The sequence below is a fragment of the Drosophila arizonae genome, chromosome 4 (genome assembly GCF_054131065.1).
Source record: "Drosophila arizonae isolate 15081-1271.41 chromosome 4, UAZ_ARI_1.0, whole genome shotgun sequence".
Lineage (NCBI taxonomy): Eukaryota > Metazoa > Arthropoda > Insecta > Diptera > Drosophilidae > Drosophila > Drosophila arizonae.
The window spans coordinates 14,901,947-14,929,401 of NC_142924.1; the positions used below are offsets into that span (position 1 = coordinate 14,901,947).

At 39.9% G+C, this 27,455-nt stretch overlaps 2 protein-coding genes across 18 annotated transcripts in view; one reads left to right on the forward strand and one right to left on the reverse strand.

Annotated features, from left to right (window-relative positions):
• Positions 1 to 51: 51 nt before the first annotated feature.
• The window catches only part of LOC108614070 (receptor-type guanylate cyclase Gyc76C-like), a 41,445-nt gene continuing 14,041 nt past the window's right edge, over positions 52 to 27,455 (reverse strand). For 16 of the 17 annotated variants that reach the window (XM_089469067.1, XM_089469075.1, XM_089469079.1 and 13 more), the window contains exons 3-18: positions 24,255 to 24,568; positions 7,273 to 7,495; positions 6,647 to 6,844; positions 6,392 to 6,457; positions 5,942 to 6,154; positions 5,724 to 5,878; positions 5,438 to 5,660; positions 5,196 to 5,367; positions 4,963 to 5,123; positions 4,556 to 4,846; positions 4,162 to 4,494; positions 3,927 to 4,092; positions 3,545 to 3,854; positions 3,248 to 3,476; positions 3,019 to 3,183; positions 52 to 2,951 (exon numbers count right to left, since the gene is read on the reverse strand). In XM_089469067.1, the coding sequence (XP_089325193.1) occupies positions 1,158 to 2,951; positions 3,019 to 3,183; positions 3,248 to 3,476; positions 3,545 to 3,854; positions 3,927 to 4,092; positions 4,162 to 4,494; positions 4,556 to 4,846; positions 4,963 to 5,123; positions 5,196 to 5,367; positions 5,438 to 5,660; positions 5,724 to 5,878; positions 5,942 to 6,154; positions 6,392 to 6,457; positions 6,647 to 6,844; positions 7,273 to 7,437 (4,641 nt within the window). In that variant the 5' untranslated portion in view covers positions 7,438 to 7,495; positions 24,255 to 24,568 and the 3' untranslated portion in view covers positions 52 to 1,157. The remainder of the gene's footprint in view (positions 2,952 to 3,018; positions 3,184 to 3,247; positions 3,477 to 3,544; positions 3,855 to 3,926; positions 4,093 to 4,161; positions 4,495 to 4,555; positions 4,847 to 4,962; positions 5,124 to 5,195; positions 5,368 to 5,437; positions 5,661 to 5,723; positions 5,879 to 5,941; positions 6,155 to 6,391; positions 6,458 to 6,646; positions 6,845 to 7,272; positions 7,496 to 24,254; positions 24,569 to 27,455) is intronic. The other variant, XM_018007986.2, reaches the window with a different exon arrangement.
• LOC108614073 (uncharacterized) lies at positions 9,043 to 10,598 on the forward strand. Its single transcript, XM_018007991.2, has 2 exons — positions 9,043 to 9,352; positions 9,429 to 10,598. Exon 2 carries the CDS (start codon positions 9,469 to 9,471, stop codon positions 10,264 to 10,266), a length of 798 nt encoding a protein of 265 aa, XP_017863480.1. The 5' UTR covers positions 9,043 to 9,352; positions 9,429 to 9,468; the 3' UTR covers positions 10,267 to 10,598.

Consider the following 27,455-nt stretch of genomic DNA (forward strand, 5'->3'; position numbering starts at 1 on the left):
GCATTTAAATTATGTCAATATTTCAAGGGATGAAACAAATAGAGAAACACGTTTTCTTGTTTTGTTTATATTTATATATGGCAAATTTAACAAATTTTATATTTTTTAAAAATATACATAGATACAGCTAAAAAACAGCTCATTGCGGACTGCAATTCTGCTCACATTTCTTCTTTTCGTTTATTATCAATTAAAATAGCTAATAAAATTATGCAAATACATACGTATATATATACATATACATATACATATATAAATATATAGACACATATATAACAGCATATGTATATAAACATGTATAAATAAATAAATATATGTATTTATTTATACACACATATACATATGTATATTTATATATTTTAAATATTTTATATAGTTTAGGCTTAAACATTACGTACAATCACACGCACTTAGTTTATATACTAGAAAAAACACATTTCAATCATATATATTATAAGATTTTTTTTTTGTTATATATGTATATTATTAATAGGTTTTTTTTTTTCATTTGTTGTGCAAATTAAATAAACTAATTTCATGTTATGCTTAAAATGTTTTTAGTTTTTCTTTTATTTAGCTGCGCATTGGAGAAGTTACAAGTTTCATATTGTTTGCATGTGTGTGTGTGTGTGGGATGAGTGCGCGCGCTCTTGAAGGTATGCATATAGTATTATTTATGTTAGTATTATCATTATTATTATTATTATAAATCAATAACTAGTCTGAAGACCTTGTGACTAGACGGTTCTCTTTTTCTTTTTCTTTTTTTTTCTTTTTTATTATTTATATATTTGATGTTTAATGGCTAATCTAATATGTATATGCATTTAGTAATTGTTTTCAACAGACATACACACACACATATACACATATACACATATATATATATATATATATATATCTGTATGTATATGTGCCATGTAACATGTATAGAGTTTCGTTTAACACAAGCACAAACACACAAAAGGACAGTAAACAACATACAACATATATAGTATAAGCCAAAATAGTATTCCTTAAATGATGTGTGAGTGTGTATGTGTGTGTGTGTGTGTAATTTAAACCTTAGACATTCGTTTCCTGCTCGCACTGTTCCTGAGTAACTTTCTCCCCCGCCCCTCCCAAGATTATATATGACCTTTGAACGCTCATCCCAATTATACAATACTCTCACGATCCCGAGCCGTCGAGGTGGCAGTCACGCCCTGCACACTGCTGGGCAGGATGCCTACGCGTCGCAACGTGGAGTCACCACTGCGCATGCCGTTGCCCTTGAACAGGTTGACCACCCAGTTGCTGACTTTGCTGCTGCCACCGCCGCGTGTGCCACGTTGATTGCTGCCTGGCAGCAAGGCTAAACTTCCATCGCCGCCCGCTTGTTCCTGGCGTCCATCAATGTCAGCAGCATAGCTGACACTGTTGCCATGTCCCGGCACGCCGGGCTCCATATGCTCCAGCGACCGCCAGCGCTTGGAGGTCGCCATTAGCTCCTCGGGCGGCGCGGTTAGGGAAGCCTGTCGCTGCAGCAGCGGCGACTGCATGTCCTCCTCGATGCTCATGCCACCGTTGCAGTTGTTGTTCAGGTGCTTCGCACAGCTGCTGGCGGAGACGTTGCTGCTGCGCCGCCTGCTGCTCTCGCCGGCGGGCACAATGCTGGGCTGGGCGTTGGCAAAGCTGCTCGAGTAGCGCAGCATGGGCAGCTGCCCGTTATCGTGACGCATGAGCAGACCCCGCTCATCGTCGTAGCTATCATTGGCGTCCACCGGATTGGCCGACATATTATCATCCGTTTCATCCTCGACAGCCGCATCGCCATTGGGATTGCCGCTGATCAGCGAGACGCCCGTGTCCAGGGAGCGTGAGTTGTTCTTGGACAGCTTCGAGGGCGGCAGCTTGCCGCGTTCGTGTCGCTTGCGCGGCTGCTGCATCGGCATGGGATCCAGCGAGCGTGACTCCCGCAGCAGCAGCTCCGCAATGTTGTGATGCACCACAGCTGCTGGCATCGCCTGATCCTCGGGCAATGCATTGATGATGCGATGTGGCCGCACCATGGCCAACGGCTTGTGCAGCGCATTTGGCTGGCGCACCAGGCCAGCGGCACTGATGCCGCCGTTCAACTCCAGTTCGCCATCGAGCATGGCGGCTTCGTTAGTATCACAGTTCGTTTCATTTGTATCGGAATGATTCAGCGTGCTGAGCGAGGCCTGCGCGGACTCCAGCAGCGCGCCGCCAACAAAATGGCCGCCCAGTCCATTCACGGGTCGTTCCCGTTCACGTTCTCGCTCCCGCTCCCGCTCCCGTTCTCGTTCCCGCTCTCGATCCCTCTTCGATGCCAGACGCGGCGATTCACGCGCCACCTGACAGACGGAGCCCTGCAGACTGTAGGTGGATTCCACATCCGTTGGACGTGGTACGCTGCTCTGTCGCCGCGATCCAGTGCCACAATTGTGCATGGCCAGCAAACTGGGCTGCCTGGAGTCCGGATTCAACTTGGGACTCTTCCTGGGCCGGCTGAACAGCGGCGGTGGCATATCCGTCATATCCACCACCTTCTTCTGTATGGCCTTCTCGTTGGCGCCCACTAGCCACCAGGTGACCACCTCGCCCTTGCCCTTCATGCTGACTAGCCCTCGCTTCTCGGTTATGTAGCCGCCACCCAGTTTGTCCAGTGCCAGTTTACACTTATTGGATATGTGTATCTTCAGCGCCTCGCCGTTGCTCTCCATGCGCGAGGCTGTGTTCACTGTGTCCCCGAAGAGACAATATCTGGGCATGGTGAGACCCACCACGCCAGCCACCACCGGACCCGTGTGCATGCCGATGCGCAGCTTCAACGTCTCGTTGGGTCTGTGGGCAATGCGATGCTGTTTGACAGCATGCAGCAACTCCAGCGCCATGGACGCAATTTCACCCGCGTGCCGATCCCCGTTCTTAATGGGCAGACCAGAGACCTGCAAAGTCCAGACACAATTAGTTTATATACCGATTCGACAATGGAGCTAGCCACAGCGCACTTACCACCATGTAGGCATCGCCTATGGTCTCCACCTTGTAGACATCATAGCCGCGTATGATGCGATCGAACACCGTGTAGAGATCATTCAAAAAGTTTACCACCTGCAACGGCGTACTCTCCGCGCTAAGAGCTGTGAAGCCCACAATGTCGCTGAAGTAGATGGTGACCTGTTGAAGAGAATGTGTCACTATGATTGGCATCCATTAGAATAGCATTTGAGGCGGGGCGTACCTGATCATAGGAGACTGGCTCTACGCCCTGACCCATGGTCAGTTTCTCGGCCACCGATTGCGGCAGCATGCGATGCAGCAAATCCTCCGTCTTCATTTTCTCCTCGCACAGCAAACGCGTGCGCTCCGTAACAATTTCCTCCAAGTTGTTGGCATACTTCTCCATCATTTCCATCATTTGATCCATGATGTTTTTGGTTTTTCCACCTCGCATTTTCTTCAACCGATTGCTAGAATAGGTAAATACGTTAAATTATTATAAAACTCTCTTTCTCTCTCTTTAGTTTACTTCACTAACCGTATGGCACTGAACTCGGGTCGGTCGTCGGGATTCTCGGCCCAGCAGTCCTTAATGCAGGCCAGCACATAATCCGGACAGGACTCCGCCTCTATAATGGACTCGACCTCGGGACGAAATGGCTCCGAGCCTTTGAGTGGCTGCTGCTTAACTAAGTCCACAATTTGCTTTGGTTCAAAGTTGGTTTGTCCAAATGGACCCTTACGACTAAATATTTCGTACATTATGATGGCAAACGCGTAAACATCGCCCTTCTGGCTGCCATGCAAATGATGATTGCGCAACAGCTCCGGGGCGCGCCAAAGTTGATCTGCAATAGACGAGAGAAATTTGAATAGATATATCATTTATATATATTTATATCATATGATCTAAGACGTACTTCTGTAATGCTGATGCTCGCCAATGGACTCGCTCTCGGCGCATTGGCGCAGCTCGTGCAGTCCAAAGTCTGTGACCTGCAGCATCCAGCGCGAGGTGACGACACAATTCGAGGATTTGAGATTGCCATGATAGATTAGCTGTGAACTGTGTATGTACAGCATGCCCTGAAAGGATATGAACAGATCTTTCACTCAACAACTCCAAATATACATGTCAAATTATATAGCTCCCACCTTGATGAGATCATTGATGAGCGAGGCTATGAATAGATCATCCAGCTTGATGTCCTCGTTCTCAATGATGTCGTACAGGCTGCCCTTGGCGCAGTAATCCGTGACTAGCAAAATTCGTGTGGGCTCCACACAGGCGCCAATGAAACTATTGATATTATCGTGGCGCAGCTCACGCAGCAGACGCATCTCCTTCATGATCTCGCGCGAGATGTCGCGCTTGCGCGGAAACTTTAGCTCCTTGATGCGCACAACGGCGCCGCGCAGACGCGCCGTCGAGGTAACAAACTGATGGGACCAACGGGAGCCAAAGCTCTGAGCGCTCATCAGACTGACCTGCAAAGTAAATCTCAATTTAGTACAGTCTATTCCATCAGTCAATGTACCGTTCACATACCTTGCTGGGCGATGAGACGATTTCATTGCCCGAATAATCCTTGATCTCGCATATGTCTATCTTCCAGAGCAGACCCTCAATTTCCAGCTCAATCTTCCACTTGCGATAGATGCTCATGGTAACCACGCCGGAGCAGAACAGCAGAACGCCCAGCACCACCGCCGCCACAGTGGACGTGTAGTGGGTGTCGTCCTTCTTGCACAGCTCATTGGCAAAGCCGCACATCGGCTCATCGGTGGGCTTCTCGCCGCCCGAGGGCCAATCGATGGAACCGTTTATCAGTTTATATTCCTGCAATCAGCGATCAATCGAGAGTTGTTCAGTTCAGTGAGATTCTCGCTTAGAGGCGGATTTTCAGAGCAAACTCAAAGTAATGCAAACTAAAAAAGAGAAGACGACTCACTCACTGGAAGTTCTTCGCCTTGATGGAAATACGCCACCGGCACCATATGGTAATTGCAGCGTATATTCTCCGATATGTTCCATTTATGGGGCTTGTACGCCAGCACCGAGAAATTGCCCTCCGAGTCGCCATACTGATCGATTTTGATCGTTGAACCGGTGACACCTATTTTGGGGCAACAGAATGCAAATGATCAGATCTCTAATATTCGATAGCCTTAGCCAGTGGAGCACTCACTCATATAAGTACGATTTTTGATGATGGTATCGATGACACGCGTTCCATTGCTGGCCACCTCAGAGATGACCTCATCGGTGAGCACGCGCTCCTCCATGCGCAGCATTTTGTCCAGCGCCCAGGCATAGAGCTTAACCGAATCATACAGATAGGCCGCATAGATCGATATGAACTGCAAATGAATAGATTTTATAGATCTAGTCTTTTTCTCCCTTCCTCTCTCTCTCTGTCTCTTCTCTTACCTTGCTAAATTTGCTTTGCGAGAAGAGCTGCGGCACCGTAAAATTGAAGGGCGGCATCGAGCTGTAATTGCGCACCTGCTCCGTAAATTTCTCATAGCCCTTCGTGGGTGGCGTGGAGGCCACGACGAGCAAGCTGCGCGCCAGCTGATTGAAGTTCTCGGTGCTCTTGCAGTTGGTCATGCGATTGATTTGATCCACCTTGCGCAAATACTTCTGTGCCTCACTGTAAATAGAGCAAGTAAACGTTAAAATCAAGTATATACATATACAGACAGTCTTTACTAACCGCTCTGAGTAGACCATCATGTCCACAAAGATGACCATATACTCGCCACGTGCAAACAGCCCAGCCGTATCCATCGAGCTCATAAAATCAATCAAACTATTCGCCGAGCCGAGAAACACATAGATGCGCGTGCGGTTCATCGTATTTTGCACGACCTTGAAAATGATAGAAATATAAATTAATATCAATCAATTATATAACCTTCAAGTAACACTCACCTGATACCAATAGCCTGAGCGGCAACAGGAAATCATCTGCTCACAGCACTTGGCGCGATCATCGATGAACGACCGCTTGTGATTGATGGTCATGTTCCTCTTGGAGGCCTGATCCTTCAGGAGATCAGCGACGGTGCCCCACACCTCCTCGTACAGTATGGAGAACTTGTTCCAGGCATAATAGCGCAGCAACGCAATTACCGACTTAACGACCTGTAACACGAATGACAACAATGTTATTGGATTACTTCTAGGAACGTGGCCCGGCATCGCCTTCAGATGCCACCCACATCGCAATTGATGTGTGATTTGTGAGCTGTCAAGGCCAAGGCAATATATTTAATACAACTCAGTGGCAGCATGCCAAGGGCTTCAACACCTGTTGCAGGTAGGCGACACACGTGCCATCTGGGCCACTGCCACCTCCCACCCATCCACGTTCACACTCACCTGCGTATCGGGCGGTTCGGTGCGTGCAAATGTTGGTATCGAGGATGCACGGTTCTCTGCGCATTTCTATTAGAAATGTTCATGGGGCGGACGGGAACAGACGACGGTTGCAAGAGAGTTAGAGGAAGAGTAAAAGAAATGCATTTAATTTGATACAACAAACATTTGGAGGGCAACTGACAGCGAGCGTGTTTAAACATGCCCACAACTGACACAAGACGCAAGCTGACATATATACTCTATATAAGAACATACATAGGATATCATTGGAATGTTGCGACTCTGCGAGACAATTGCTTCCACATAGCACGGGCCCTCCGGCCCGAATATGGTCGCAATGCCATCGCATATCATCTCGGTGATGGCCTTCGTTGCCAGCACCGTATCACCCTTGGTATCATTCCAGCGCAGCGCTAACGTAACATTTGGCAGCAAATTTGGATCTCTGTTGATCTATAAAAGTGAAAAGAAAGCAATTCAGTACCTTAACATAATAATAGTTAAGAAATATGTTAATTAACAGTGTGTTAACAGCACACGGTTATTATAAGGCTTTTGAGCATTAACATTATTTATAGACTACATTTTATAGACATTATTTTAAATAAAATAATTTTTTATTTTTTATTTTTATTACTATTTAAAATTAAATCATTACATTATTGAGAATCAAATAAAAGAGAATTGCTAAACAGTTGTCTACTTTTAAATGCATAAACAATAAATGCAACCAGATATAAAAGCTTCCTTAACATGTTGAGTATTACGCTAATCCGTGCTGTAGCTACTGATTGCCCAGTCACTTTTACAATTCGTGTTTGGCTTAGGATTATATCTGCTTATGATGTTTATATGTATATATGTGTGTGTGCTCAACTTACCTCATCCAGTGCCATTGTCAGTGCACCGGATATGGCCAAGCCCTGGCGGTCCTTGAGCTCGCCAGTGAGAGCCGTCAGATAGCCAACAGTGAGGATGGTATGATTGCTACAGTCGCGTACTGCCACCGAGAGCAATAGTAGTAAATTGAAGGGCCAACGCGTCATGGCCCCTTAGGCCGGGGCCGTTCAGCGCGACGCCTATGGGTGCTAACAGATTTACACGCTGCAAATATGCCAAAGAAAGAAAAAAGAGAAAAGAAAAGGGTCATTAGGTCAATATGCCAAAACGAGTAAAATATGAAAAGTTGCAAAATACAGGAAAGTTGGGTAGTCTACTTATGGATGTTAAGGAATAGTTGGTAGTTTATAATGGAATAGTAATGCCAATGTAAGTAAGTAAAGTTATCCTAATAAAGGATTCTGGAGATTTGAACTTATTGGAAACATTATTGACCAAGCCCAAGATCAAGATCAAGCTCTGTTAGTCATAAAGAAAGCAGAGCAAATCAAGCAAACAACGAACTTTATAAATTATTTTATTGCTGATGAATAAAATAGATTGATGGTGTATTATGGATATCTGAGAATATGTATAAATTGCTACAGGGTATCCCTCATGTTTGTTAAAGTTAAACAGACACACTCCATCTCTGTCTGCCTCTCCCACACTCCTGCCCTCTCTCGGTGTCGTCTTCTTTCACTGCGCCAAGCAGTGGTGTAAAAAATGAAAAGTAAGGAAATTCTATTGGATTGCCGGCAGTACGCAGAGAGTGCAATATCCGGACTACTTAGTCCAGCTAGTTGACTGTCAAATGTCAAAAGTTACACACAGACACACATAGACACCCATACACACACACACAGACAGACACATACACCCACTCAAAGTGAGAGTAAGATACATGGAATGTCAAGTTAAATTTCACTTTTGTTTCTTTGCCAGCATTCCTACTTTGTTTTTTTTTTTTTCTTTTCGCTCTTCTTTTTTATCCTCTTGTTTGCTTTGAAACAGTTTATGCATCTTTTTGCGCTTATCGTAGAAGCACATTTGTATGCGTGCCTGGCCATCAGCATAAGGAGATTCGTATATGCCAGGAGCTATTTTGCATTCGATATATAAGAAGGACGATTCTCTGTTTCCTGTTTCCAGCTTCCACTTCTCCGCCTCCTGTCCACCCTGCGCCAACAGAGGCACGCGCCACATTCTCGTGCATTGTTTGTTATTGCATTAATTATGCATGAGCCGATTTTCTCATTATATAATATTGACAGTGATATTATGTATGTTCCATCCGGACTCTGTCAACAGTCGCTCTTGCTCATGTGTTAAATGCATTGAATATGTTAAGCAATCACCTGCAGTTTTTTTTTCTTCCATATTATGTAGTCATACCAACTAAATTTGTCCGTTATATTTATCAGTCAAGTTCAATTTAACTGTTTATTTCCCCCATTTCTTTCCTCGCCTCTTTTCCAGTAAACCTACTTTTGATTAAAATCGTTTCAGACACTTTTCTAGAATCCCAATCATGTTTTTTGCACCCAGTTAATTACAGCATAGATGTTTCTATGTAGGATCGTTGGATTTCAGGGGTTTTGCAGTTTTAAATGAAATTTAAGGATAACAAAAACAAATCCTAAAAGCCATGCCATTACAAATGGGTTCAAGGCATAAAAGTAACTTCTATTTTATGATTATCTGCATAATAGGGTATTCAGAGAAAATATGCTTTAGTTTCTCACATTCCGACATTAAATCAGTCAATCTTTTCGTTCCAAATTACATTCCGAAAGTCAGATGAATTTTTTTTGTACTCAGTTTCTCATTCAGTTTACTGTCCAGTCGCACACATCATGTTTTTTGTTTGTTAGAAATTCTTTTATTTTGTTGTTTTCCTTTCAAAATTTTTCGTTTTCGTTTCAACACTCCTCCGGCAAAAAGACACCCAAAATTCAATGTTTAGCTAAGCAAACCAACAAACTAGGAAGCTCGCTCTTGTAGTGCAGTGTTAAGAAGGTGACCTCTTATATATGAATTATGTGACTACAGCAGTACGAAAGATTGGGCCCAGCGCGCACGGTAATACTAATGCTGCATGAACCATCTTTAGACTGGCTATTATCTCTTCCATTTCCATCTTTCGTCCATGGCCCAGATTTTAGCAATCTTTTCGAGCGCACCAAACCCACTTCAGGATGGCCATACATGAGCAGATCGATAACCTGAACATCTGGTGGTTTCCGCGCGACTTTTGCCAGTCCCGATTCGGCGAGTTTCAACAGAGTGGCACCAATTCGTGTACTCTGATATCGCTGATCCTGGCGGATAAGGTGGCCAAGGCGGAAAGGTTCTATCATCGTGTGGGCGAATTGCCACCTCGGGGCTGGGAGCTTTTCGGGAATGCAATGAACGATGGCAACAGTGTCTATCACAATGTTATAACAGCCCATACGCCCTTATCGCGCAATCTAAATCTTAATATACCAGACGCAATATCGGCGATACGTTCACAGCAAAAGATGAACTTCCGGCTGGAGGAGTGGTTCTACACGCATATGGAGGCCGATCCTAGCAACCCCATGTATAATCGCAACGTTGCCATGCAGCTCTCTCGAATCTTTCAGATCACATTGCAGGTATTCCAGCAGGCGGGCGGCTCTGGTGGCCGAGAGATGCCCAGCAATCTCTTTGCCGCTATTATCGCGGATAGTCGCACGGTGATGATGACCTTTGATTTTCGCGCCTCAATAGTCGCTCTATTCGATTCTCATCAGCATGGCCGCGATGCTGGCGCTGTTTTCGCCCAATGTACCATACAAAATATGGACGATCTGCTATTCTGGTTCATTAGTATGCTGCACAATGTCTACTCCAGCCGGCCCGCCCTCTTCGAGATCTCGTTCCTGAGCTCACAACCGGGCGTGGCTAAGCGCATACCACCTGCCATCAAGAAGATTGCGAATGAGATTAAAAAACCGACCAAGTCACACTAAACCGGGCAAAATCATATGTATCATGTATATATATATATTTCTAAATTCATTTATATATACACACATATGATATTAGCATGGTTATATATCCGATTCACCTGCATAATGACTGAAGAGTTTGCCTAGTTCCTGAAATCATTGGGTATTCAAGAGAAAAAGTTGATCTTCAAAGGCTCGAAAAAAAATTATCAAAAACAACTAAATTCCAAAACTTAAAGAAATAAATTTTATACACTAACCTCACAAAAAACAAGAACAAAAAACAAAAAAAAAAAAAAGAAAACGTGTTTAACATGTGTGTAAATGAAAAAACTAGATCTATTGGAATTCCATATTATCTGAAAAGCTATAGTTCTTGAGAGCTTCCTGCATATTGTGCTTAAATTATTTGCAGGAAAACCTAGATTTTCTAACGGAGCTCTGCTTGTTGCCTATCCTACAACAAGAACAGCAATAACGAGCAAAGCAGGCATATTTACTAAGCGTGTCTTTTGTTGCGCTTTTGCTCGTCTGCTAATCAAAATGAGTTAAATAAACACATAACGTAACCTATTAAGAACTTGGTACGTGACAACAATTTAAATATTTTTATTGTAAACAGAGAGCGGAATGTGCGCCAAGACTGAGAGGCGAATAAAAGACCAATGGGCTAAAAATAGAATTCACATTTCAAAGAAAATATGAGAAAAACAAATCGAGCAAAACAAGAATCAAAAGAAACGAAGCAACTAAAAAGTAAACTTTAAACGTAACGACGACGACGGCGGCTGCGGCTGCGGCTGCGACAACGGCAACGACGTGATAAAACGTTTAACGAAATCAAATACAAAAACAAATACAAATGCAAAAACAAATACAAATGCAAATGCAAATGCACACAGAGAGAGCGCGAGAGAGCGTGCAAGACAGAGAAGAGAGTAAACATGAACAGACCAGACCAGCAGACCATCGAGAGCAGACAACTGGAAGTTGTGTAACCACGCCAACAATAACATCACGTAGTCGCAACGTGCAGCGACCGCTCTCCCAATGCAGCTCTCCCTCTGCCGCACTCTTTCACTCACACTCACACACACACGCACACACGCTCGATGTTATGGTGCTCTTACTTTGGCGCTCTCGCAGCGCAACAAGTTGCAAATGCAATGAGTCGCTCACTTCATATTGTTATTATTGTTGTTGCTGCTGTAGTGCTTGTACTTTAGCGTAGTTAAAGTTAAAGTTGTTGCTGCTGGCAGTCTAAAAATAAAGCTTGTACACTAAAAATAGACACGACGGCACGCCATTGGATAAACTAACACGACATTACATATTTTTACAAACAAACATGATAAACCTCACGAACAGACAGCTAGTCAAAGGAGAACTGGTGGGAAGGAGGGTGGGAGCGAGGGAGGGAGGGAGTTCGCTCTCACACACACACACACAAAGTTATGGCAACACATGTACGAGCAAATGTACATGCAAATACAAATAGAAAAACCTGCGTGAGGCGACGAATACAACTGACTGCCGGGTTGTCAGTCTGATCTGTCTGTCATTCCATTAATATGCATACATACACACACGCAGCCATACATTCATATGTGTATGCATATGTTTTATATATGTATTTGTTTGCTTAAAAGCCCTATGGCAGATAAAGCTTTATATTTATAAGTTTAACACAGCGAAACAACTTCCGCATTCGAGCTCGTCATATCGAAATCGAGATTTAGATTAGTAGCAGTAATCGATAGGCATAATCAAGCAATTTTTAACTATGATAATCGAGCGTTGACTTTGAAAAAGCCAATTACAAATAACTTAATTCATAAATATATTGCTATGTAAACATATCAGCCCTTTAATATATTCTAAATATTATATAACATTTGGTAATAAATTATAATATTTACTACATCAACTCCTGTTCGAGAATGCTATAAAAGTTCATTGGCCTAGTGCCTATCTATTCCAAACATTACTTAATATGCTCACTGATTGAAAATTTTCTGGGTTTTATGTTGTTTACACGCCCCTACACACTCATACCTATACTTTTTCTCCCTCACACGCTCACAGCCAGTGGAGTGTTAAACAGGACAGAACTTTAGGCATCTCGTTCAATGCCATCAATCATCAACAAGTTTACGCCCACCACAAACAGCCACGCCCCAACGCCAGCGCCAGCTATCGAGCCTTGTCAACGAAAGGCGATGCCGACGCTCAAATGGCCAACAACCGCCGACCCTAAACGAGTAAAGGGTTCGAAGGCCATTTAGTTAATGTTTCAAAGTGTGTGTGTGTGTGTGCATGTGCGTGGCAAGTGTGGCGTGTGGCGTGTGGCAAGTGCGGCATTATTTGATAGGATTATGAGACTCCAGAGCGTGATTTGGGTGACATTTGTTTGTTAAAACGAGAGCAGCAGAGCAAAGTTCGAATTGTTTTAATTGACGCGTTGAACTTTTCATAATCCAGGAGCAGATATCAAATGGCCAGGACAACGAGAGTGATAATGCCGCAACGCTTGGCAGACCAGCTTGACAACATTCAAATCAAATTACAAGGCAAACGAACTGTTCAAGTGTTGCGAATGTGTCACACTCCGTTTTGCTCCTCTCCCCCTTGTCGGAGGACGGAGGACTATGCCAAACAGAGACTAGAGCAACCTGAATCTGAGTCTGGACTCGACCCCGAACCAGTCCTCTTAGCCATGATGCAATCACTGCCTTGGGCCATTGTCCTCAGTTCGAACACATCATATACAAATGCTACCCATTCCATTTCATACCCAATCCTATTTCCATTTCCATTTCCATTCGCATTCTCATTCCCATTCGCTACTTCAATTCCATGCCACATTTGCCCAATCTCCGTTCCCGTTCTCTGCTCAGACAATCAGTTGATTAGAATATTGTTAACAGCGCCAGAAGCTGTAATAAGATTTCGCTTCTTTTTTCCCTGTCCTCTTGCCCCCTACTCAATCAATTGTCGCCAAATCAAATGAAGACAACAACTAAATTAGATTGAATTAAATTATATCTATGTATTGTAGTGGGAGTATATGAGAGACGGCAAGAAATTTTGATATGAATATATGATATGAAATATATAATTATAAAATATATTTATTTTCAAGTATTTAATATACCTCTTAGTATATTATTAGTAAATTTCTTTTCTGTCCTTAAAAATATATTTACATTTATTCTCTGACTTTTCGTAAACGTTATGAGCAAAATCTCTTTATTTTAATGTTCCGTTTTCAATTTGTTAACCATTTTGTATGGATTATTCTAAAAAGGAAATATCCACTTGAATGGTGTACAGATTTTTGTACATAAAATGTTAAGTGGATTTACATATCTTTTTATTGGAAAACCAATTTTCTTTTATATTGTGTCAGTTGCACAACTCCAATCACATGCTTAAAATACTTTGCTCAGCTAAGGAAATTCCGACAGCACAATGTCAAGCCTGATAGCGCTACGAGTGGGTGTGGCAAGGGGCAACTGGAGACGCAGCCGCCAAAAAGAAAAAAAAATACATAATAATGAACAAATTTCACTTTCAAACGAGTGACAACAATGAAGAAGATAACGAAGACTCTCTGGCAACAGCAACTTCAACTTCAGCGGCTGATGATGATGAAGTTAATGATGATGATGCTGTGCGACGAGCAGCGCTTGTTGCAGCCTTAAATGGTGCTACACGACGACAATTGCAACGTTTTGGCATTTCAACTGCTGCTGTTGCTGTTGCTGTTGCCACTGCCTAAGGCTGAACTAGAGAGTCATTCAAGTCATTCAAGTCATGCGGTTCATTCAGTTAAGAAGTCCATATCGAGCTGCCCAGCAGCAGCGGCGCCGCCTGTGTGAAAGTGAAGGGCGCTGAACTGAATGACAAACTGAATTGAATGACAGTCGGAGTCTGACTGAGCTGCATTTCAAATATTTATTTGAAAATCGAATTTGTGCAACATGCAACATGCAAAAACATTGGACGCTGCTGCAGCTCCCAAAAAAAAAAAAAAAAAAAAAAAAAGAAAACAGGATTTTCTAAAAATAGATGCCATGGCTAAATACTTGAATCTGCACCACATGCGCGCAACGGCCGCCAAAAGCCAACCAGACAGTATGCAGTCAGCCATCACTGCCTGTTGGGCAGGACTTTCAGTGAAAAGGGTTTTTGTGGTCCTCGCTGCTGGCACAACAGATAGGAAACACAATTTCCGCTATTGGCCAAAAGATTTCATCATCGCATACCAAATAGCACAGCAGCCAGAAATTCGTACTTTATCGAACGCTTCGACAAAAGAAATTCCTGTTTGCATTGAAACTGCATGAAGAGGCTGCAAAACGTTTCCCATAGAAAACTAAGGCGTAAAATAGAGTTTCGCATGAAAACCAATAGACTTGACAATTCAAATGAGATAACAACTAGATATGTTGCAAGATAATAAAACAGAATTTAGTTTCAATTTTGCAATTTTGTCATTTTGCTTTGCCCCGACAAAGGAGCTCGGCAAACACTGTCCGGCAGAGCTCCGCATGCCCCAAGTAACAAATATTAGAACTTATATTACGTATACGCCGCATCGAAGGAGTTGGAAATTTTCCACTCTTGTGTGCCTCGGTTTGGAATGCTGCTGGCAGGTCACTCACATTGGCACCAGCAAAATGATAATAATAATAAAAATAAACATAAATCAAAACTGAAGCTACACTGAGCGAAAAAAAAGACTTTTTGCTGCCTTGACTTGAATAAATTAATTAGCACAAAAATTTAAGTTTTTCTCTTTTCAATTATAAACTATGAGAGGAGACATATTCTCCTTATCCTTTATAGCCGTTTTAAAGAATTTTCGAACATGATTTATGCCCTGCTGCTTGAATAGTTTGCCTGCTTTAAGTGGAGCGCAAGAAACTAGTATGTTTATTAATAGGTATATAAGACATATGTGCATATCAATATATGTATGTGCATATATGTACATACATGTATATATAGTTGAACATTAGTAATATTCATAATACCAGTTAAACCACTTTGCGTGCAACGGCAGACAGTGCGGCAGCCAGACCAAAAGGCGAGACGACATGGCTTGATAAGCGGCAGGCAGAAGGGGCAGCAACCTGCCTGGGAACTTGTTAAGACCCATCAACGGCCAGCGCTGGCCAACAGCCACCCAGTCACCCAACTGGCAACCAAGGCAACCACCAGTTGGCACATTAAATAGAGGAGCATAGCTAAGCCACGCGACGCATTGGCTGCCTCTACTCTCTACTCTCCTCGAGCATGCCGAGCTGCCCAGACTGGCTGAGCTGACTCTGGCTCTGGTCAGATGGCTGTCACAAGTGAAAGAGAAAACAAATCACATACACACACACAATTGCAGCAAAAGTTGTTCTAATTGCCATTGATAATTTCAATTACAAGAATTATAGCTATTATATCTAATCCAAAAGGACGCATCTAAGGCAGACTTAAGTAAAAGTTGAAAATTACTCGAGAACGAAAAGAGCCACTCTAATTAATATATCCTGTATGTGAATGTATTTCACAAATATTAATTAATCTTATGATTCGATATCGAATCAAATTCAAGAAACATTTTCAAGATTTTTAAAATGATATTTCAATTTCCAAACTCTGCATAACTCGAACTTGATTTTATCTATGCACAAACTCCAAATTATATCCCACTATCGATTCGCATTAATCTCAAATTTAATATATATTATTCAGTGACTAGGGTCTTCAACTTTATGGCGCTCTTAAACTGCATTCGAATTACTAGTGATTTGTCTTTAATTGACGCTGGCCCTGCAGCAGTTCGCAAATAACTTTTAGCTAAAAGATCTGATGCAACGCATGGGACAAAGCAGCGACTAGTTAAGTTGAGTTGATCTACAGTTCGTGAAATACAACTTTTGGCCCAAGATCTTCATTCAGCTGAGCTCCGTTGCGTAGTGGCCCAAGGCCATTTAAAAATACATCCAGCTAAAAATAACAACTTATTCGTTTTATATTTTTTTGTGATATAAACAGCCAACGGGGCCTGGAGATTAAGGCAAAGCGATATGCAAAGAGCACCAGCCAAACGATCGACGATCGTCCGACCATGCGACCGACTTGTTCTCGCGACCGTTCGCCGGGTGGTTCGGTAAGTTTTTTTTTTTATATTTTTATATATTTTGGAATTGATTTTTTCTTTTTGCATCTTTTGATTGAATTTGTTTCAGTTCGTATCGCATGAAATCAGGCGACAAACAAGTAAGAGTGCTCTAGAGCGGAGTGTTCGACGAGCTGATACCCTGATTCCTGAGCCGAGCTGAAGGTCTAGCGTAAGTCTAGATATATATGGTGGATGGAGAAAAAAAACACATATATAGCTTGATAAACTGGAGTGCTTAAAGTGGGCCAGGACCAACTAGGAAATATCCTGACCTATTTTTTCCAGAGACAGACCAATTTAGATCGAGATAAGGACAGATCAAGTCGAGATCTTGAGCCCCAGTAAAGTTGTCATACCTTAAAGACTTGACTCTCTTTCCCTACATTCCTTAATAAAACTCATATATACCCCCATAACAAGAGAGTACGAATAAAGCGTGAGCTTGAATTAGAATTCACTTTGAAATTGTATTTAATAATTCGAGTGGTCATACATGTGTTTTATTAATGAGCCTATCCGGTGGGGCTATAAATAGAAATCGAATTCGTATGAATGTCAAGCGCCAAAGTATCAAAACAAAACAAACAACATAACTTGGTTCGCTTTGGGTGTCGGCCTTATCATTAGCAACGCTACGTATACCCACAGCAGTTCCGTTAGTTGGCAAATATATATATTTTTAACGTAAATATACCTAAATATACTTTTTTTGCACAGTACACTTATTTTATAAATAGTGCACGCAATACGAGCCAATAAAAACCGCGAGTTTTTCTTACACCCCCCTCTCTCTCTCCCTCTCTCCCTCTCTCTCTCTCTCTCTCTCTCTCTCTCTCTCTCTCTCTCTCTCTCTCTCTCTCTCTCTCTCTCTCTCGCTGTGCCTTGTTCATTTATTGCAGTTCGCATTAATAAACATGGCCATAATGCATTTGGCTGTAGCCAAAATGTTCTGCCGTGCTATCAGTCAGCACATCATTATTTGAGTGGGCGCCAGGTAAGCTGAGCTGCTCGACTAGCACTTACCCTATCATGTAAATCCAGATTCTAATGAGCGTTAGCTGATCAAAGGTACTCGACGAGCGGTTACCCTTTACATCTGCCATATATAATTAAAATGATATATAAATATTAATTAAAATCTATATTCAGCTGCTCATTTTTGTATACCTCATCATATACCCCTTGTTAGCCCCATCCATTTTTTTATGGCCACGCAGGGTGCACTAAAATCGTTGGCAATAAATAAAAATTTATGGTTTAATGGCCAACGCACATGGTATTAAACAACAGCAACTCAGCAAGTTGCAAAAACAACCAAACAAAAAATGGGTTGGGACTCATGTGATATACATATGTATATGCGTATATATAAATGGGATCGACTAGCTTGGCTCGCTAAATGACATGACATGACAGTTCCTCATGCCAAAAGCTGCTATGTCAGAGTGATGTTAATCAATTACAAACAGTTATTTACATATTTGAAGAAAGGCAAAGATAAGTCAGATAAAAGATATTGGATTTTGTCCAAAGTGAAAGAAAGTTACAAAAGACATAAAGAATTTGATTTTATGAATAGAGATTTTATGAGTAGAACTCCTCTAGAGCCGACTTTCAGATACATCTACGCTTATATAAGGTATATCTGTAAGTCAGCTCCACTCACAAAATACCCGTTCCAATCTCAAACCCAAGCCAGCTTTCGCAAATGTAAATTCCCTTATCTATTCCCAAGAAATCAATTCAGCAAAAAGTAAATTTAAATTGTTTTTTTGTATACTCCAAAATTTATTGAATATATCGAGTCTTACACTGTCGCTGTGTCAAGTGGGAATCCCTAAATGGAGAGGCAACTCCATGAATTTGCCATTCTTTCTGTAATTTATGGCCTGTTCGAATTTTGTTAAGCCTCAAAAAGCAGTAAACAAACAAAGTGTTAACCAGCTCAATGCTGCCTATTGCCTATTGGAGCACTAAGCTAGATTAGTTATTCGCAATTGAAAACACATAACAGAATAAATAAACAAACAAAGGAACAAATTATCAATTATAAAGTAATCCAACTTAATATTAATTAATTTCTGCAAGCAACAAGCGTTGTTCTATGCTCAGTTTTATCGAAGTATTTGATATCCAATTAGTGCTAGAAAATCTAACTTGAAAGATCTTTGGCCAACAGCCCTTGACAACAGCAATGAAACTCATCTATTGATTGGTGTGAAATGTTTTGTCAAAAACTGAATGTTGATGATGTGCTGAGCTGCTGAGCTGCTGAGCTGCTGGAGCACCCAACAGTAAGAGAGATGCATGTAGATGAAGTGGTAGGCGAGGGAGAAGTGGAAAGGGAAAGCAGGTTGAGACCTCGCCTTAAAGGTCAAGGTGTGTCAAGGGAACAGCACTTGATATGGTGCGGTGCACACGCCCATCGTCTCGCTCTGACATTGATTGTTCCTAATTGGAAATGTGAAAAATGTGGTATGCCTGAAGGATATGATGGGGCGAATGGTGGCAATGGCAGTGGGAGTGCTAAGGACCTCAACACGGAGAACATAAAATAATTGCGCAGAATGCGCCAAGTGCTCCAAGTGTTCGCACAAAAACGGGTTAATTGCGCTCGTCGTAAGTTGGCGGCTTTTGTCTATTTATTTAGTTATTAAATAATAAGACTCAAATTAGTGCAATTTGTTTGCCCAGCTCGCGGGAGGTTGGGATCAAACTGATTGGCCACTACGTGGCGCTCTCTACGCATAAACTTAATTAACCCCCCACGTAGATTAAGTTAAAATGTGCAAAAGCGACGCACACACCAAAAAGAAAACACAAAAAAAAACATAGCAACAACTATAGCTAACATATTAAATGTTGCTTCGGAAAAAAAATGTATTAGTCACTGTCTGGCCACGCGACAACAAAATTCATTCTTTTTTTTCCACTGAATACCCTGTAGCTGCTTAATCGACAATTTGATGGACTGCAGAAATCGGAATTGGGCATTTGAGGAATTTATACTTAATTCATATTGAAATCAGCTTATATTTAGATTACCATAAAATAGAAGGGGTATTTAATTACAGCGCATGTCAGTGCATTCCATTTCATCTGTATTGTTCATTTTAACCTGAAGGTATTTGTATTCAGCAAAAGATTTCTTAGAATCAAATACCTCAAAGCTGATGTAGTGAAATTATATTGGAAATATATTTTAGATATAATTTGTTGTATGCTTAATCAAATTTTAATTGCGTAGAAACTAAAATAAGGGTTTATTCCCTTTGCTAGGAATTTTAGGAAAAGATAATAAATATTCCTCTTGAAATAATGAATTATTTTACTGAATCCAGAGGTAATACGAGATAGACCTCATTACAGGTAATTTTTTAGCAAATAGGCCTTTATGTTATATAAGAAATATTCTCATTGACAAATAGTACAAAGACTTTCCATAGTCAGTCAAAGTTAGACTAGTTAACAGGGTATTTTTTAGCTTCCACCATGCCACTTGGAGTCTATTCTCTTCTTTTTTTTTTGGGAAAGTTAAAAGGCATTAATTAAAAGGCCTCGACGATTACCATAAGCACTTACCGGGGTTCACCCATAAAAAGAATACAACGAAACCCCAAAAGATGAGCTCGGAACGTGCTCAGCCAACGAGGCGGCTAACAGAGTCCGCAGACCAATTCAACTAGCCGAAAAGCCGCTCAAAGCAGCCACAACAAATAACAGACTAAAAATACAAAATACAACAGAAAACAAAAAACTCTTGGCATTTCATGATAAATGATTGTTTTTATTGTTTGCCCACCTGCCAAAAAGACTTGCGCTTTCGATATGCATATAAAGATATACACACATTGTATATACATACAAACGAGATTCCTGATAAACCAATCAATACACACGGCTTTAAAGCTTAGATTTCATTGCGTTGATTTCCATTTCATTTGCGGCCAATCAACAAATTATTTGCTGGCTTATGTCGACTATCAAAAAGTAATTGAGCTTTTAATGGAATTTTAAATAAACACGCAGCACGAAACTGTAAATATTTAAATACATGAATATATATTATTATTTATAGTGGCTAGCAATAATTAAAATGATTGCTAACTATAGCAGTGGCTTACGATGAATTTATGAATTATATTTTTATTTATATATCGAAATTCCAGTTGGAAACGACAACAGCCATTGCAGGGTATTTTTTAGTCGCCTTTCCCACAAGAGCCGCCACGATTCAGTTTCACTTTCAATCAGCTACCGTAACGGGGTTAACACATTTCATAGCCCCTGGGCATAGACTGATTCTGTATGGATTTATTTGGACACTATTATTTCAGCAGCATGTGGAAGTCAATTGACCGCGCCATCCAAAACATAAGCAAAACCTAACTCAAGCCAGGGCCAATAACCGCAAATCTATCAGGTTTTAATAGCCGCAAGCGGGCCAATACAATAGAAACACTTCAAGAGTCGCTTATTAGCACACCTAATTATTAATTTGGCTCTAACAGTCATTGTGTCTGCGCTTTAACCCTTATTATTCACGCTAAACGGGAAAAATTAGACGAGTCATAAAATGCGGGAATGTTGCTGAATAGATACCCTACAGAAAAATACACAAATGAATATATATTTTATAAAAATAATATGTAATATATTTAGAAATTTAATGAAATTAATAATATAATATATTAGAATACGTTTCAAATATTCAATTTTAAAATAAATTTCTTACATAATACTTTTCAAGTTAAAGGTAAATTCTCTTGGCAAGGGTATACGAAAATGTCTGTCAAACTAAATTTATTAAAGAACAATTAAACGTCAAATGTTGGCACTTGAAGAGATCTTGCGAGTGTTACCAGCTCTTATAAATGGCATTTTCAAGTGATTATATTATTAAGCGAGCACAAACAACTGTACATAAATGTATATATACATATATATGTGTGTATAGTATATATGATTGTTATATTGTTTGTCGACACGAATCGATTTGGTTATCTTCAAGCAGTTATCAAGTGTTTGACATTGTTTTCTTCTCTTTTTTTTTGTTTTTGTTGTTCATATTCATATGCTATGTTGTTGTTGCTGCTGTTTTTTTCGAATTGATATCGACGGCGTTTTAATTGCACACCAAAAAGCGTCAGCTCTCACACCAGCTTGAATAACTTGGCGCCACATCATCAATCAAATGCGACAAACAAACAAAAAAAAAACCTTAGCTGCCGGATAATTCCAATAGCATAACGGTTCTTCGGTTTCATGCTATGCTAACGAAAACTTTTGGACCAAAAACTGAGCCTATTATCAATTAGAAACTCAATTAACTGAAGCTAATGAGACCCTACAAAATCTTTAGCTGAACGAATGATTAATATGAAAAAGAACTTGACATGATTTATTTTATAAATATTGTTATTTACATTGATGCCATCATTAATTATTATTATGAATGCTCTAAAAGAATTATAATTTTGATTTTGATTATTTCATTGTCATTGTCATAGAAATTACATTTGACTGTTAATTGTATTATTTTCGGGCATCTGCTTAGGCATTTCATCTTCTTTGGATACTTAAGAACACGGATTTCCACTAGTCATCGTCATGCATCATGCCTGAACGATTTGGGTTCGCATCCCTTGTTTATTCTACACTCAAGGTGAATATCTATTGTGAACAACATTTGCCCAAAGTGACAAATTCAATGGCTGACCAAGCCTTGTTATTTACAATATATAATACAAAAAGTGATTAGTTTCCGTTTCTAATTATTCGAATAAGGTAATATAATCGTACAGCTTAGCTAGAAATGTCTGCTTATGTAATTTATTAAGCATAGAAAAAGAATCGGATTACTGAATATCTGCATATCTAGCAAGTATAATCAAATATTCTCTTGCACAACGAAATAATAAACACATTTATACCATGGATATTTATTTATTAGTCTTCTGCTGTTTTTCTAATCCATTATGAATCATATTAATAGCAACTGGCTGATGACAATCGATTTGAAAATCGTGTGATTTATCTCAGTTGTGGAGTAACGTGTTGGTCTATTTTTAATAAAAGCAAGCAGCACGAGCAATAACAAACGACAAGGCGCACCAAATTTATTGTTTATACAAATGTTATCTTTAAATTATCATTAATTTATCATGCAAAATACAAAAATTGCGGTTTCCATGTCCAGAGGTATCTGTCTCAGTGTGTGTGTGTATGTGTGTCTGTGTGCTTGCCTCTATAAATAATATATACTATATATGAGTCGACTAGAATACTCGTTCTGTTAGATATGTGCGAATTACTGCTGTCGTCAGCTTCTCAGTTCAATTGTACGTAGTATAAAACTATCTCTCCCTCTCTGTCTCTGTCTCACCCTCACTCTTTCACTCTGTGTCTAGTTCTGATCTTGATCTTTCATTAACACCAAGATCAAGAGAGAGCGAGCGAGAGAGTGAGCTTAAGGGAATGCCAAATTTGTGCGCCGCGCTTTATCTACTTCCTGCATCTTGGAATTTAATTGTGTTTAGTCTTTGCCTAAAGTTAAGCTTTGATAAAGTTAAGCTAAGCACTTTCCACCGAACTCATAATACACTGCGTATGCGTAATATGTTTTTCATGTTCTCCCCATATTGCACTCTAATTGCAGTTCAGCAGCAAGTTTCAGTTTGACTCGGCTCCTTGGCAAATTTCCCAAAAATGCAATTTCGAACAAAAGCTTGTTGCTTGGCAAACTGCCTGCGGCATAAAAACTAAAATCACAACGCTAAGATACACACACACACACACACACATAGACTCACACACACATCCACTCATACTCATATGTGCATATAGATATCGTGCAGTAAAAGTCGAACGAGTTTTGTACTTTGCGCATTTTGCACGTGTCTTTCATTATATTACGTTTAAGTGCCCAAACAATTAACACATTTGAAGCAAACGACACAGCCTTCAGTTTCAGAGCAATCAGAGTCTCTGCATAGTTAGGGAGAGAGAGAGAGAGGGAGAGCAGGAGGCAGAGCGCTAAGCTAACTCTGCCTACGAAAACCAGAAGCCATTCTATGGTTAAAAATAATAGCTCACTGTTGTTAGCTAGATAACCTTTTGTTTCTGTAGTGTAAGATTGAAAGGAGTTTAGTTGATTAAATTGATATCAGCTGTAGGCATTCTATTTCGCACCTAGTTTATAGCATTACAATCTGTATTCACATAAAAGAATTCACTTCAAAGAATGTGTGCACCTAAGCGAATACAGATGAAACACCTGTAGAGGTGTAAGCTTGGAACTATAGCCTTAATAGGCAGAAACTCAGGCAGAAAAGTCAAATAATATACTATTCTATATATAGATTTCGAAATAATCAACAATTAAAAATTACTTTGTAAATCGATAGTCTTCAATTCGGCAATTTTGCTGGGAAAACTATTAGCCTACTATACCCAGAAAAATCGTTAATACTAATCATTTTTTCCTTTACATTCCCATACAAAGTCGAATCATAGATTATATCTCTTTCAATTTCCCAAAAGTCTGTTTAAAATTCATATTCAAAATAATAAAATATTTAATTGCTGTGCTTAAAGTGTTTAAACACTTAAAATCGCAACTCAAACGGTTTGTCAACATTTTAAGTCATCAACAATTAAAAAATAATTAATAATAAACAGAATTTACATTTTCATCGGATTTTCCAATAACAATAAGTGCAGCGAAACTGTTTTCTTTATTTTTCATAATTATAAAAGTCAAATGAAAATAATAAAAACTGAAAAATTAAATCATTTTTTTTTTTTATTATTTTTGATTTACACTTACTCGATTTTTGTTGTTGTATATTTTGCTGTATTTTATTTGTGCACTTCGTGTTATTGTTGCTGCGATTGTTGTCGTCGTTGTTGCTGTTGTTTTTGTTGCGCTTGTTATTGTTGTTGCTGCTGCTGCTGCTGTTGCTGATGACGCTGTTGTTGTTGTTGTAGCAGCATATATGTATAACAACAGTTGCTGTTCTTATGGAAAATTCTTGCAATTATTGCACCTGTTTTTCAGGTTGTCTTGATTATTTTACTATTTTCCCAGATGCTATCTTTAAGCCAGTATGAAAATAAATTCTCTTGTTATTTTATCCATAGCTGCAAATCGAAATTAAGAAAAAAAACGGGATGTAAATTCCATTTGCAAAACATCAAATAAAATTAAATAATTTGCAAAAGAATTTCACATACACTGCAGTTAACTAAAGTAAACGAATCGTGTTTTAAAATATCAACTTGACCAACTATCTCGAATGACCCTATGGGAGAGTACAAAAATGCAAGATTATATTTTGATTCGAATTGCAATATTTGATTTAACCTTATTTGCTGCATCATTAAATAAATGTTTCAGTGTTTGCTCGCCCTTTACATGGCCAATAAGCAACAATAATTTGAAGCCATTCGATAATGGTTATGCAAATCAAATATATAAACAATATGAATTGCTTAAAATTAAAATTTGCATATTTCTGCGCGATGGCAACTATTATATTTATTATTTATACATGAACATATATCCTATTGAGTTGATTCAGTTTTCTCAGTCCTTTGATTACTCTCGATCTACCTATCTCTTTCCTTTACCGCTTTGTCTTTGCTTCTCTCTCTCTCTCCCTCTCTTTCTTTCTCACATTCTATTCCATCCTCTTACCCTAGCTTTCTTCCTCCCCAACGTTCGGCGCTTTGCCTTAATAGCTTTTTTCTATTAACAAGTTAGTTACATCAAAATGTTTAACAAGTCCTTGTTTAACCATCCATCCAAATGCTGAAAGTCAACAAGTAAATCCCCAACTTCAAGCGACAGCTCAACTTAAGGATACCCATTACAAGCAAACAATAGAGGGACAGAGTGACTGAAGTCAATTCATTTCATTTAATTCTACGTTTTCCAGCATTGAAATACGCTTTAATACCCTGCATCTGGTTGATGTGCACGACAGGCATCACAGATAAATCCCTCGTACTGCTGGTTAACGAAGTTTTTCCTACAGCCTTCGCTTGGACCTTTCCCTTTGCTTTTCCCTTGCTCTGCATTATGCAATTAAGTAGAGTTTTTATCTGCCGCTGCCGCTGCCGCTGCTGCTGCTCCGCAAATGTGGGCCGCAGTTGCTGAATCAGTCGTTTGTAAAATTCGCTTAAATGTTATACATGGACCCTCTTTTATTTTTGCAGTTGACATCCCATTATCCTGTTGCTTATGTAAGCTGCCAGCAAGGATAATCGGACTTGCTAATTAAGAAGAGGCTAAAGAATAACTGCGCCGTCAGCACCTGCAACGCGAATAGCTGATAAAAAAAATTATCAAATGGACTGCGAGTCGATAAAGTGCATTTAAATTATGCAGAAAACCCCCAAAAAATAAGGAAGATGAACGGCCAAAATATATTTGATTGAATTATACAAATAATCAGCAATACCGACTGCATAATACTATGTACAGCGAGCAGGGAAACTCAATAGTAGTCAATAAGGAAATGAAATACAAATCAATAACAATAAAATGTTTAAATTTCCGAAAGACTTACAAAGACGAGCTGACAGATATGCATTACGCAACCCCATATACTCGCTTTTAGACCTAAGTGAACGAGTATAAAAGGGCGACGCAAAAGTGCTATCGCTGCAAAAGGACCTGGAAAACTCATGTGAAGGAAAGGAAAGGAAAATTGATACGTCACAAATTTTATTGAAAACTCATTTTATAATTTTTGTTTCGCCTTTTTTCAGCACTTTTGCGTAATAAATTATGAGGTAAAAATCGGCAAAAGAAATTCTATAAATGGAATGGTCAAAGCGTTACAATTAAATTTTATTTAATTCATTTTTTATATATATTTATTTTCCTTTTCAGACTGACGCAGTTAAGGGCAGCTGCAAAGCGGATTAATTGGGCAGCTTCCTCATGCTAAAGCCACAATGTAAATGTATCCACAAGTTGCAGCTTGAAAGGCAAGAGAAGAGTAAAGAGAAAGGAAGGGAGAGAGAGAGAGGGAGTGTGTGTGTGTTGAAGGAGAGTCTGCCAATAAGTTGCACAAACAGCTAAATTATGACAAATGAACAAACACACATGTGAAAGACCCTGTAAATTTAATATGTTTCCTATTTGAAACTGAAAATGATTAAAAGTATAAATTTTAAGATTTTTTCAATCTTATGTAAGAATTTCTTCCAAGATTTTCTTACACAGATCTCTAATATCTCTCATAACCCTTAATCTGAATTCAAATATTTACACGGTATTAAATTGTGAATGGAATCGTATTCCATGTAACTCATTGTTCCATTGAGCTTAGCTAGAAGTATTCATAGAGCATCAAAGGAGACGTAACAATCTACAGTGCACAACATAATCGCTGACCTTTAAATAGTGAAAAGAGCATCTGCGACGGACAGCAGACAGCCGGGACAATGAGCATCGCATCCACTGACAGCAAAGCTAATTAAATATAGTGTAAATGTTGAAATGAAGCAAAGTTGCAGATGGGTCAAATGGCAGCTCAAAGGGAGCCCCAAAAACTGTGCTACAAAAAATACATTTTCAAGTGTAAACTTCGCAAAAAATGTTAATTGCAGAAATTAAATTTGCCTTGCAGAGAAGATTCATCAAACTTATAACGAAATTATAATATTTAGGAATATGTGCAAAGTTATTCAATTTGCAAATAGCTCTAGAGCACAACTATTCCATGTATACATAGATACCTTCTTTGGTTTTAACCCCTCATGCCACGCCCACTTAAATGCTTAACAAACAGGCCATAAAATAAGCGTTTCATAAATTTTGCGTGAAAGAGTGTGTGTGTCCACAAAATTGCAAGGCAAACAGTTGTTAAAACCGATCCAAAGTCGTAAATTCTAAGTGCGTGTGTGAGTGTGTGTGTGTGTGTGGTATCGAAAGGTATGCACATACTCACACACACACTCGATTAATGCTAATAGGACCCGCCCAAAAGATGGCGTCGCCTGAAAACCCTTTTGGACT